The sequence below is a fragment of the Pogoniulus pusillus genome, chromosome 9 (assembly GCF_015220805.1).
Source record: "Pogoniulus pusillus isolate bPogPus1 chromosome 9, bPogPus1.pri, whole genome shotgun sequence".
Classification (NCBI taxonomy): domain Eukaryota; kingdom Metazoa; phylum Chordata; class Aves; order Piciformes; family Lybiidae; genus Pogoniulus; species Pogoniulus pusillus.
In genome coordinates, this window is record NC_087272.1 from 19,999,459 (window position 1) to 20,012,029 (window position 12,571).

At 35.5% G+C, this 12,571-nt stretch overlaps 1 protein-coding gene across 8 annotated transcripts in view; it reads left to right on the forward strand.

Moving 5' to 3' along the window:
- Window positions 1–12,571, forward strand: part of TLL1 (tolloid like 1) — a 268,880-nt gene that overhangs the window by 192,613 nt on the left and 63,696 nt on the right. For 6 of the 8 annotated variants that reach the window (XM_064148785.1, XM_064148780.1, XM_064148784.1 and 3 more), the window contains 4 exons: window positions 498–608; window positions 4,698–4,778; window positions 6,851–7,003; window positions 9,123–9,240. In XM_064148785.1, coding sequence (XP_064004855.1) covers window positions 4,718–4,778; window positions 6,851–7,003; window positions 9,123–9,240 — 332 coding nt within the window. In that variant the 5' untranslated portion in view covers window positions 498–608; window positions 4,698–4,717. The remainder of the gene's footprint in view (window positions 1–497; window positions 609–4,697; window positions 4,779–6,850; window positions 7,004–9,122; window positions 9,241–12,571) is intronic. The other 2 variants (XM_064148783.1, XM_064148787.1) reach the window with 1 other exon arrangement.

Sequence of the window (12,571 nt, forward strand, 5' to 3'; positions counted from 1 at the left end):
ATTACGTCTTTGAGGCAAACAATGTAAAAGAGAAAATTATTGTAACATAATAAAAGTTACTTCGAATGGTTCTTATTTTCAGGAAGATGTTAGGAAAGGCAAAGGTTTCATTTTCTCAATACTATATGTTTCTGGCTTTGCAGTTCAAATGTTGCCATGCTTCATTGTCTTTTCTGTTTTGTTGTACTTACAGAAAAAAAACAACAGAACACATATGCTGAATTTTTTTCTTAATAGATTGACTTGATATATAAGCAATTTGATTTAGGAAATATAAAGAAAAATCCAAAAAGACTGTAAGGCTTTAGGAGAATACTGAAATAAATTACTCATTTTTTGCTAGGCAGTTTTCTTTCTTTGTATAAAAATATAGATCAGTAGACAAATTTATTTGTCATATACTTTCTCAAGGGTTGCAACATGGGATTATAGTCTTCAGATTGGTTTTATTGTCTGAATACATTCTTTAATTAAATTGAGCTCTTTTTTATTTAAAGCTGTCTTTTGGGGAGATATTGCCTTAGATGATGAAGACTTAAAAATCTTTCAAATTGACAGGACGATTGACCTTACGCAGCACTCCAACGAAAGACTTGGCCATAACACAGGTATGATATTTTAAGCTTGTTTTAACTTCTTTTTTCCTGTAATTCTGCATAGAATACAAACATCAAAAGTCAGTATAGTGCTTTAAGTGATGCTACTTTAAAGAGTTATTAAACAATAAGAAGTTTGGTTTAGGGAAGAAAATTTTAATGTGGCATTTCTGATTAAACAATCTCATTGAACTGAAGAGCTGGAGCTGTTAGGAACTGGGAGTCCACCCTGCAGGTGATCACATGGGAAATTGTACAAAGCTTTGCTTTCATTGCTAGAAGTTCCCAATAGCAGAGCCCAAATGCCCTGTGTTGAATGTACTTGGAATCCTGGAGGGGCGAGGCTGAAAGTCTTGGGTTATAACCTCTCCTTTTGTTTGCTTTTTGGATTTCGTCCATATCTATACCCAGATATAGAAGCAACACACAAACCCATGTCATCCTCATTAGTATTTGCCACATCTAAAAAGCAACTATTTAGACGACATTTTAATACATGTTTATTTGCTGTTGTTAGTGCATTGGTGCCAGAAGCTGCAATCTGATTAATGCAGGCCATTGATTATGCAGACAGATAGATATAATTTATATGTAAATGTAGAAGTGTGTCTGTGGAAGAGCAAACACAATCCGTTTATTAAGGAATGTCTACCTAATGTCTAATAATATCTATGCTTTCAGGCTCTGAGTTGTAAATTCATAACTGAGAATTTGTAAACTTTCGGGTTACTTAGGCAAAGTGGCAGGGGGAAAAAAGAAGCTATTAGAAAATATTAAAAAATGCATAATTGAAAATTATTTTATATTAAGCATGTTTTCTATGCTCCTGAACTGAGCTGCTATTAACTTGATTCCTGATGTGGAATTTGGAGGAATTTTTCACACCGAAGAAGCAATTTTCCATTTTTAACCTTTCAGTATTGCTTGATTGGAAATATTTGTGCTCTTCCTAGTTAGATGTCCTGATTTAGGCTATTTTTATAACAACTTGAAAATTTATCTCCTTTTAAAACCATTTGTTTTTTCAAGGCAGTAACATCTTTGATCTTCCTAGATCAAGACTGGATTTTAAAATGTTAATAGAGTCAGTGGTTTCCCTGTTCCCCTTCCCTCCAAATAAATAGATTGCATTGGCTTTGAAGGTATTTTAGGCACTGGTTTTGCTGACAAAAGGTGTAGGGCAAGGTCAGTCATTTCCTTGTGAAGTGGATGCAGTCAAGTTACATCTTTGTCCTATTGACTTGCCTTTTTCTTCTTGCCTTTATTAACTGCATAGATTTGTTTGGTTTTGTCAATTGCTACAGAAAGAATAGCTGGTTTTAAGTAGTATTCAGTGTCCTGTTATCCTGTTCTTTTCTTATCTGTGTCTTATATTTTCCTGTGGACCCTATCCTAATTAGAATATTGAGTCATCTTATTGAGGATCACTAATGCATTTGGATTAGATTTTTTTCTGCTTCTATTTCACAAGCGAAATCAATACAACTGCAGCGGTCAATGGGACTGGACTTTGAAGAAAAAGCTCCACCAAAGTGAATGATTTTGTAATGGCTTTCAGAGAAGCCTCAAAATTCTTGATTTGATTTTTTTTTTCCCCCTAGAAACAGAGGGGGTTTTGAGAATTCAAATTTACACTTTATATATGCAATTATTTTTCTAATTTTACATTATTTTGATGCCTAAACTAGGAGCTTAACCTGTTGTTGCAAAATGCACGGTCTTGTGTGCTGCTTTTCCCTCTAATTTCCAAAACAGTAAATTCCCAAAACCTAACTAGTTGATGTTAGGTTGCAAGTGGGAAATGAACGTGAAATGTCTGTAAAATAGGGAGCAGGTTATCATTTTACCTTAATTACAGACACAATGACAATTAATTACCAGCTTGATTTCTTTTCACTTTCTGCTGCTGACCTTCACCAACTAAAGGTGACATCAGGTAGGAGACTTAGATACTCAGGTGTAAACCACCAAGATGGAGTCGTGAAGCTGCATTTTTCATTGCAACTACTAACTAAAAAAATTCTGAGGCTCACAGGCTCTGATTCACATTATGTGACAGTGCTTTTTGGTAAGGATTATCTGCCTGCATTTACAGGGTCAGATGCTTAATCTGTGAGCTTCTCAGAGTATGGCTCTGTCTTTTTTGTGTTCAAGCCATACACACAGTCTTTGTAAACAGAAAAAAAACAGAAAGGATGATAAAACTGTTGTGCATATTATTAATGAGCCCAAACTGCCCACAGTATTCTCCTTCTCCTGCCTGAAGTATAACAGAATCCAGCAAATCAAGTAGTGTGGTTTTTACCTTTTTTTTTTTAAACAAGCCCAACACTTTTTTAGATTGTCTTGGTAAGGTTGTATAATATTCATATAAGAGAGATTAGTTATGTCAGATACTTTTCCAGTCATTCACCAAGTGGAATACACAGGCAATGTTAAACCAGAAATGCTAGGTTAATATTAATAATCCATTAATAATGGATTTTTTATTTTGCTGTTATATGTGTGACAGTTGATGCCATTAAGGGTTTATTTGTTAAGTGTTTGTTTGAAATCTTCATCTATATTTCTTTTTTATAAGATTGAATGTTAGCATGAGGGTATTATATCACTGATGCTCAACACAAGGAATGGAATTGTTATGCGCTCTGTAGCATATATTGTCGCTGCTGTGTAACTTGTTGGAAAGGAATGTGTTGAACTATTACCTCATCTAGCTAACATGTTTTTAAAAATTTAGAAAATTTTTCTCGAGGGAGCTAGCAACTATGTGACAATTTAATCCAAATAATTAGGCACATTGTTGCTGCAGCCAAACTCGCTTCCCTTATATGGCATTTTCTCGCCAGTAATACGATTTGAGGGTGCTGTTTAACAAATATATTTTCCACATAAATAGTGAAAGTTTTTATGGGAAGTGAAATAAGTCTTTTTTAGTGGTATTTAGAGGCTTCAGTGGTCCTTTTATTTCTCTTATCTTTTTACTTTTGCTGTTGTGAAATTAGCCTGAAACCCCCTCTTATCTCATAACAGATATTACATTTTAAAACACAGCCTACTACAAACTCCTGGAAGTCACAACACTTTCTGAACAAGTCTAAACGATTTATTGACTAGTGCAGCATTATCAGTGCTCTTCAGGTTTACTAGCCTTTGCAAAGGTACTTGCAGCCATAAAAGGATTATGAGCTAAGGGAGAGTGGCAGATGTCTCGAATGTATGCAGGAAACAGAAATGGGTTGCACTTCTGTAAATGGCATGGTAAATGTTAAAATCAACTAATTAGTTTTTCTTACTCATTGATTGCTGAAATAACATTGACAGATACATATGCCTGTGAGGTCTTCAATATACACTGCTATGTGATGTGTCAAAGCCATTAGATAAAGTGCATTGACACGCTGACAAAGGAAACCAAGTTGTTCATGATAAAATCAGCAATATTAAGTTCATATCCAATTTCTTGTGGTGGTGGTGATGGTGTTTTAGAGGTTGGTGTTTTTCTATTTTTGTTTTACCCTTGTTGAAACTTTGGGTGTTCGGTCTCTCTTTTACCCTGCCCTTGAAATGAGAAGATTATGCCAAGTATTCAGGCAATTTCTCAGAGTAAGGCTTTTTCCTGTCAGTCAATATCGCTCTGAGGATGTCAAGGTCACAAGGAAGAAAAAAAAGCTCCAAATAATAATTAGATGATGTAATTTTCATAATTTGTCTGAATAACAAAGACATGCTAGCTTATGTTCTGGAATGCATAGTAGAAATTTTTTTTTGCCTGAAAATGTGTTTTTCTTTCACTGTCAAGTATACTTAAAGAATTTCTGTGTGAATCATTGAAGAATGTTAAACTTCCTTTAAGACTCATTGCCATTTTTGCAAGGTATTTCTTAATGGCTCTGTATAGTTGAGCCATATATAGTGTGTATATATAGTGTATATATATAGTATAGAATATACTATATATATTAATATAGTATATACTAGATATATTAATATAGTATATACTGTATATACAAATATATATAGTATAGTTGCTGTAGGTGTAAGGTTTCATGTTTTTAACTTCTGTAAAATGCCTTTTTTTTTTCTCCCTTCTTTTTAAAGGTGGATTTGGAGAGCATGGAATGTCAAAAAAACGAGGTGCCCTCTATCAGCTTATAGACAGGATAAGAAGATTTGGCTCTGGTATTTTCACTGTTTAAATTAGCAGGTTGCCTGATATGATAATGTATCATGAACATTAATGATGATAGCACTTTAACACTTTAAAGCTCTTCTGTATTACTACTAGCATAAATAAACTATAAAATACATAGCAGCAGAATAGTAATGAAGAGATTAGCTCTTTGTTGCATTTTTTAGTTCCAGCATCAAATCAGTAGGACTTTTGTACGACTGTGTTCACAGTCCATACAATGTGTTTTCAGTACAAGTAGGCTGCTAATTTTAGGGGTTTCTTTTCTTGGTCCAGTCGGGACATTCTGATGATTCATACTGTGTTTGAAGCATTTAAGGCATATTGCACTGAAGAAACACACTTTTATACTAAGCATAATCCTGTAAACATGGATGTAGTTGAATGTAGGCTGTATAAATGGAATCCCCATTAGTACTGGTTGAGTTTACTCACCACATATGATTACGAAGCCTTGATTTCAAAAAGGAAAATATGTGAAACTCTGTTATAATCACACTACATTGTGTCCAAATGCATCACTGCACATCTTGGAAGATTAGCCAGAGCACAGTGACTACCTTTGAAGATGTCCTCTGGTATATAATCTTTATTAAAAAATGGCAATTTTAGATATTGTGTAAATATTTGTCATCTATTGGCATACATTTCTTACTTTGAGTTCAAAACAAAGTTGATAAAAAGACTCTTTAGTGGTGAAACATATTAATATATGATATGGTTCAGTAATGACTGCATATTAAGTGTAACAACAATTTTTCTCTGAATTTTCTACCCAGTTCTAGATTGTTGTGTAGTTTTAATTTTATACACTTACTCAATTCCAATGATGTTATTTGCTTTATCTGAGTGTTTTCTTTAGCCCCTTTTATTTTCTTAATTCCTGACATAACTTAAATTGTATCTTATTACAAAGGCAGGCTCTTATTCCTATGTACCAAGAGCTTTCTTCCTGTCTTCTGCTCCTCTCCAGCCCTGGGGCTATGCCAAGATACCCTACCCTGGAATCCCATTAACACTTAAGTAGAACTGATATCAGAAGGGATATTCATAGAGGGAAGGTGTACTCTTTAATGAGGAATAAGACTTCAAACCCACTGAGTAGGATTTGTTGACCACCTTTCAAGTGATCTGTTTTAATCAGCTACCCTGATGTGAATACTAAGTTATAAATTGCTTCAGAAGAAGTGCCTGTTACGGTGTGCAAGCCCTTGTCAAACTGTCTTTATCCTCTTGTGTTGACACTGTAAGTTTCATCTGATTTGAGAAAGATTTGCTTGTAATGGGATGAATGGCAGCAATATTTCTGAAACTAGTGGGCATTTTTGGTCTTGTAAAGAAATTTTAGCCATGGATAATACCTGTATAGTGTTCCAAAAGCATGTTGATGAAAAACTTGCATTTGCATCCAGAAGTGTTTTAAGGTTACTATCAAAAAAGAAGTGATATTTTGATCTGAAAATGTAGTTGTTGATAACAGCTACTGGTGGTGGAGACCAGACTGTGAAATGACCCTCTCTGATTTTTTTTTTCCCCCCATATGTATACATCTTCACAACTTCATAATTAATTATTTTCTGATGTAATTCCTGATAATAAAAGCCAATCTAATGCTTTAGGGACTTCTTTCTGCTCAGTCCTTTAAGGATGCTAATGCACCTGTGTTTTCTGTACTTTGTGATAAAAATGAAAAGGAACAGTGGGTCTATCTAAAGTCTTTCCTTCTCTGCTAGATAAGTCCACGTAGAAAAACAAAACACAGGAAGTGTCAATTCTGAAGTTTTAAATCTTATAAATGGAAAAAAAATAGATTAAATTATGCTGCACCTTGAAGATGATAAATGTGTGCAAATTTTTACTGTCTGATGTTCCAAAAAAATGAAGATTTAGACTCCTCAAGCATTTTTCAAAAACTAATTAATGATAGACTGTTGAATAACAGCAATGTCCTGCTTCTAAAGAGCATAAAGAAATAATCTGACTGACCTGATGGAAAATAATTGTTCTCTTCTTTGTGTGTGTGTATATGCGATCTCATCCGGTGTTTTAATTATCGTTACAGGCTTTGAGCAAAATAGTACATCTAAAGGAAGAAGTACTGTAACATTCTCAGGGAGAAACGAGAAAAACCGATTTCCCAGAGCTGCCACATCACGGACAGAAAGGATATGGCCAGGGGGTGTCATTCCATATGTAATAGGTGGAAATTTCACTGGTAAGCTTTGTGCTTTGGATGTGGAGAAAGAAGATGAGGTTTTTAATTGCCACCTTCCCTCTTCCCCCCCCCCCCCCTTTTTTTTTTTTTTAATAATTTTCTTTTTTTAAAGTCAAGTCATACTGTGGAAGTCAATGGAAGATTTTGTGTTAGATTGGCCTTAGTGTGCATCTGTTCTGAAAATATTAGTCATGCTTCAAAAAAATTGTTCCCAGAAGGAAGCTACATAATAAAAATGTGTAGTTGTGTTTTAGAAAGAGAAGACTTTTTTCACTTTGACTAGCATTTCTTGTGTTTGTTTTCAAGAACCTAAGTAACAGAATGTCACTAAATCTTTTTTTTTTCTTTTATTTTTTAAATGCAGGATATTTAGTAAAGCTAATTTTATTGGCATGGATTCTGCTAGACTGGTTTCACTCAGACTGACTCAGCTGTGTGTTGTAATTCCTCAGTCTGGTTTTCAGATGGGTATACACAGACGTTATGTCTGACAAGAAGAAAGACTGACTTAAAAATATAGAGAATTCTTAGGGAAAAAAAAAAAGAAAAACAATTATTATCACTAAAATGCAATTAGTGTGAATCTAAAAGGTAACTTAAAACAAAAAGTAAGGCAGAAAAGCAAAGATAGGAGGGAAAAGAGAAGAGATATGCAATAATGTCTTATTTATTGTGCACAGTAATACAGGAAATAAGCAGATGCTCACTTGTTGCACACATATATGGAGGAACCAGAGTAAATCCTTTCAAAATGACAGCTAAAGTCAAATTTTTATTTTGTGTATTTTTGTAATACTGTACCAAATGTGACCTTTGCTTTAGGATTGCTATCTTCTGAAATAATGGTAGCTAATTAAATTGAATTCAAAGTATATCATGTTAAACCTTTACATTCAGTATATAATTTTACCTTTTTCATAACCAAAGATAAATTCTGAAGTCTGGAAGTAATCGCTTAAAGATGAAAGAAAAGGGCAAGATGGGCTGAAATAACTTTAGTTTTTAGGATCCAACATGATTTGAAATTGCTGGTTTTATGAACTTCCATATTTTATTGGCTAAGTTTAAAAGAGGGTGTTCTTTTCTGGTTTTTGTTTGTGCGTTTGTTTGGTTGTCTTTGACTTGTTTGATGGGGGGTTTGGTTGGGTTTTGTTTGTTTCTTTGTCAGTTATCTTATGCTGTTACATACAACTTGGCAAGAGTCTGCAAGATGGATGCATTTCTGCTAGCAATTTCATGCCAGATAGTACCCTTCTTTATGATTTTACAGCTCAGAAGCAACACAGCTACATACTCAGATTCTGCCTCTAAGTTAATAAGCCTTGTCTTTTGTCAGACAATGAAATTACATTTTTATACTATTAGAACTGCTGTATACCAACTGGCTTTGTATTCTGTGGTGAGAGCTTATCTGGCTGCTTCTGCATCTACAATACAATCTTAATTTTTTTCTGAAGTTTTTATATTTTAAAAACAATTATATAGGTATGCTTAGTACTAGACCAAATAAAGAATTTTCCTCTTTTGTTGGATCATTTGATTTCTGACTTACTTTGATGCAAAGAATCAGAAACTGGTCTCTTTTCAAGGCTGCATTATTAAACACCTTAAATCATATGCCTGTTTACATGACAGATAAAACTGATCTCCATATTTAAAGGGTACAGGATATTGTTTATTTATATTTTTTTCTTCTGACTCTATAGATAGGATGCTGAGTTTCCCAACTTTCTTGTCTTTCTCTCTTTCCTCTCTTTGCCTTTTTCTTTTTCGCTTTTTTTTCCCCTTCCTTTCTCCCCATCTGATTCACTTGATAGTTTCATTTGAGAAATTGCTTAGCAAATATTATGCTAACACAGGGACATATTTCATCTGCTGTCTTCCTCTGGTGTAACAGCTGTACTCTTTATTGCAGGTTTTGCATTTGCTAGATTGTGTCAGGCAGTATATGACGAGATGATAGTCTGAGTATCCCTTTCGCCGGAATCTAGCAGTACGTGGAACTGTTAGGACACAAAACTCTTCTCAAGCCACTATTCCTAGTATTGTAGTCCAATTTTAAGGAACAAGATGGGGTCAGAAAACTCTTGCACTTAATCTCATCTAAATATTCTTCCAGGTACTCAGCGTGCCATGTTCAAGCAGGCTATGAGGCACTGGGAAAAGTACACCTGTGTCACCTTCATTGAACGAAGCGATGAAGAAAGTTATATTGTGTTTACATACAGACCATGTGGGTAAGTGTATACACCTGGTCACAGATACTTGTGCTTTCACTGTTTGCCCATGTTTGTTGGCTTTGCCTTTTTTAGTCTATATATAAGGGAGAATTAATAGTTTATGCATTTAAAAGATATGTTTGGATGTGTGTTCTGCATGGCTTTAGGTTCATTGAAAACAGAGTGTGTAGTAGTTATGCCTTTCATGTCTAAATAGAACTCTCACTATAAATACATAGATATGAGACTTTTATATTTGACTTTCTGTCATGCTTTCTGTATTTATATGTATTGTTCTTGTATATCAGGCGTATTGCTTGTTTGTTCTTGGCTTTCTCCATGTCATGTGTTTAGTGCTAAGTTTTACACATGGACATCTATCCCATATTTCTTTTCCAGATGAATTTTTGTCAGTTGTAATTTTGACTCTTCGATTTCTAGACTTGCCTAGATTTGTTTAGCCATCAAATGAATGGCCATTTTGTAAACTCCTGTGTAAAAGTGAATAAAATGGGTTTTACTAATCATTAGTACAGTTTTTCATTAATCAGCATGTGGCATGTAAAGATACTTCTGCTCACAAATGCCTTAGTCAGCTATGTTTGCTATTTATTTCACCCAGAATTCTTAATTTTATGTGGTGGTTGCTGAAATTTCAGAGTGTACCATGTTGATATTCTATGAGCACTTGCTACCTGTAATTCTGATAGTCATCTTTTTGTGGTTTAGGCTCCACGGTAGAAAAACTGTGTCTTGCTGAATTCCTGTTCAATGAACATTTTGTATGCTTACTCCTGAATTTTTATGCAGTTCTATAGGACAGAGTTATGAAAAGAAGTTTTGAGACTTACTTGTTTTGTAGGAATGATCCTGAATGCACTTGATTATATCCCAGAGAATTACTGCTAGACTTATCTGTTTAAATCATACCTGACATTCTTCTTACGGTATGGGACAATGTAATAAAAAACACTTCTAGGATATTTTGAGAAAGGTATCGCCTTGGCCTTGGAAAGTCTCTGGGCTATAGATCCTTGTGATCAAGGTGCTTATTCCAAATTCACCTGTCATGTTCTTTCTGAACCTGTAGGTTTGCTATAGTCTCCTGTTAGAAAGAGTGTCAAATGAAATGGACTTTTGCTCTCACCCAGCATGACTATTATTTTAGTTAACAGTAGAACCTTGAAGAAAGTTTTGAGGGGTACTGACACACAGCTGGAAGACAAGTGGATGAAGAGCATAATCATGATGTTTCCCTGTGCTCACTGAGGTGGAAAACAGTGTGAATTTAAACAGAAGAGTGTGAAAGACATAAGTGGTCTCAGGCACTTTAGGAAGAAGTATGAGGATATCTACAGAAATTCTGTTTTCATGAGAAGTAAATCTACAGCTTTAAAATGCCCAAAGCCAAACAACTGAAAAAATCTGTCAACAGTCAAAAGCAGCTGAATGACTTCTTTTGCAGTCCTGAGCCATTCAGGAAGAGCCAGCTAAATAAAAACCTATCTTCTCTGGGTGAATAGGAACCACTGTGCACTAAACACTGGCATACAGTGCTGGTATAGGATTTTCCATGGAACAAGTCCAGAGAAAAGGGATACCAAACCATCTGCAAACGCTTTCTGCTACATGGCCAGTGCATTGAAACTGATCTCAGGTCTTTCTCATAGCACCATGCTGTGTTGCTTTATAGCACCACGCTGTGTCTGTATTGTTTGTAGTACCATGGCAGTTCACATTCACAGATGAGAGAGACTTCATAGTATTTTGCAGCATTCAAATTAAAAAACTAAGTGATAAACCTTGCTCCAAGGAGCACACAGTCAAAACATAACACATTTAACGAAACAGAAAGTGGATATGGTAATTTATGTGGAAACACTGGTGGCACTATCTACAAATGTCTCAGATGACAGCATTAGCACATTAGCAAGTGAAGTGCTATTGAGCCTTTGTAAACATTAAGGCTATTTTGAACAAGCGTACCGCATTACTTCTTGCCACAGTTCATGGGAAGCTCATTCCCAAAGGGCAGTGATGGGAAAAAAAAGCATATTTGAAATAGAGCAGCTGGTTATGGGAGATACATGACCTACCTGAAGTTGAGATGGTATATGTAAGCAATGACTGAGAGATGAGTTTTGATTATCATAGACCCTGTGCTAGTTTGAAGCAGGCTAGAATGTTTTGGTGAGAAGAACTAGATTACAGCCTGTGAAAGTAAAACAATGGTGATGTCTACTTCCCTCATAGGCTTGCTGAGATGTATAGGAGCAAGAAATAGTCATAGATAACCACTCTCACTTGGGCTGCTGGCTGAGCTGCATCTTACTCTCTAACCTCACCCTCCAGCAATCCACTTTGCTTCCTAACCCCCTGGCCGAACCTCCATTCTTCCTTGGGACTGGGGTAAGGTTGAAAGGCATAGGAGGAAGGTGAAGGGGCGGTTGAGAGCCCCTCCTGGGTACTCAGGTTTCTGGGAGGGGAGTTGTGTTTCTGTATTACCTTTTACCTTGTATATTTCTGTATATAAGTGTATATACTGAAAATGTCTGCTTGTATATTGTGCTAGCTGTAAAGATAAGCTTCATTCATATTTCCAGAGCCAGCTGAGCCTAGTCTGGGTGATTTCCAAAGTGGGGGGGTGGGTGGGGAACACCCAACCATCACAGGTCATACAACTGCAAGGGATTTCATAAAGATGGCTAATTTATTCTTAAGACAGAAATAGCTGTGCCTAAGTCACTGTGAAATAGCTGTACCTAAGTCACTGCAGATATATGCTTGTCTAACTTGTTTCTAAAAACCTTCAAAGATGAAAACTTCACAGTCTGCTAGGAAATGTAATTGTTCAGTATCTTTAATATCAGAAGTGCACTAAGTCAGGAGCAATATTTTTGTGACTAGCTAAACCAAATATTTCTTTCTGCAGCTGAAGTACATTAACTCTTTTTCCTGTTCACTATGGCTGTAGACAATAAATAATTATTCTTTTTTTTTTTTTTGAAGGAATCTATTTCATACTTTGAGTCTGTTGTTATGGCCACCCTCAGTTCTGTTCTCTTTTAGGCTAGAATACATATAATTAACTCAATCTTTCTTGCTAAGTCATGTTTCATCGGCCTTTGATCATGTTGTTAGGCTCTTTGAAATTCTCCTCAATTAGTCCACCCCTTTCTTCAAATTAAGAATACTGAAGTAGGGTGTGCTTGTCCAGATGAGTCTTTGCTTCTGCTGAGCCAGGGTTAGAGCTGATTTGTGTCTTGTACTCTCTTCTTCCACTTACCTAAACATGGTACCTCACTTCTCAACAGTCAGCCACATACAACTTGTGGTCAGTTAGGATGTG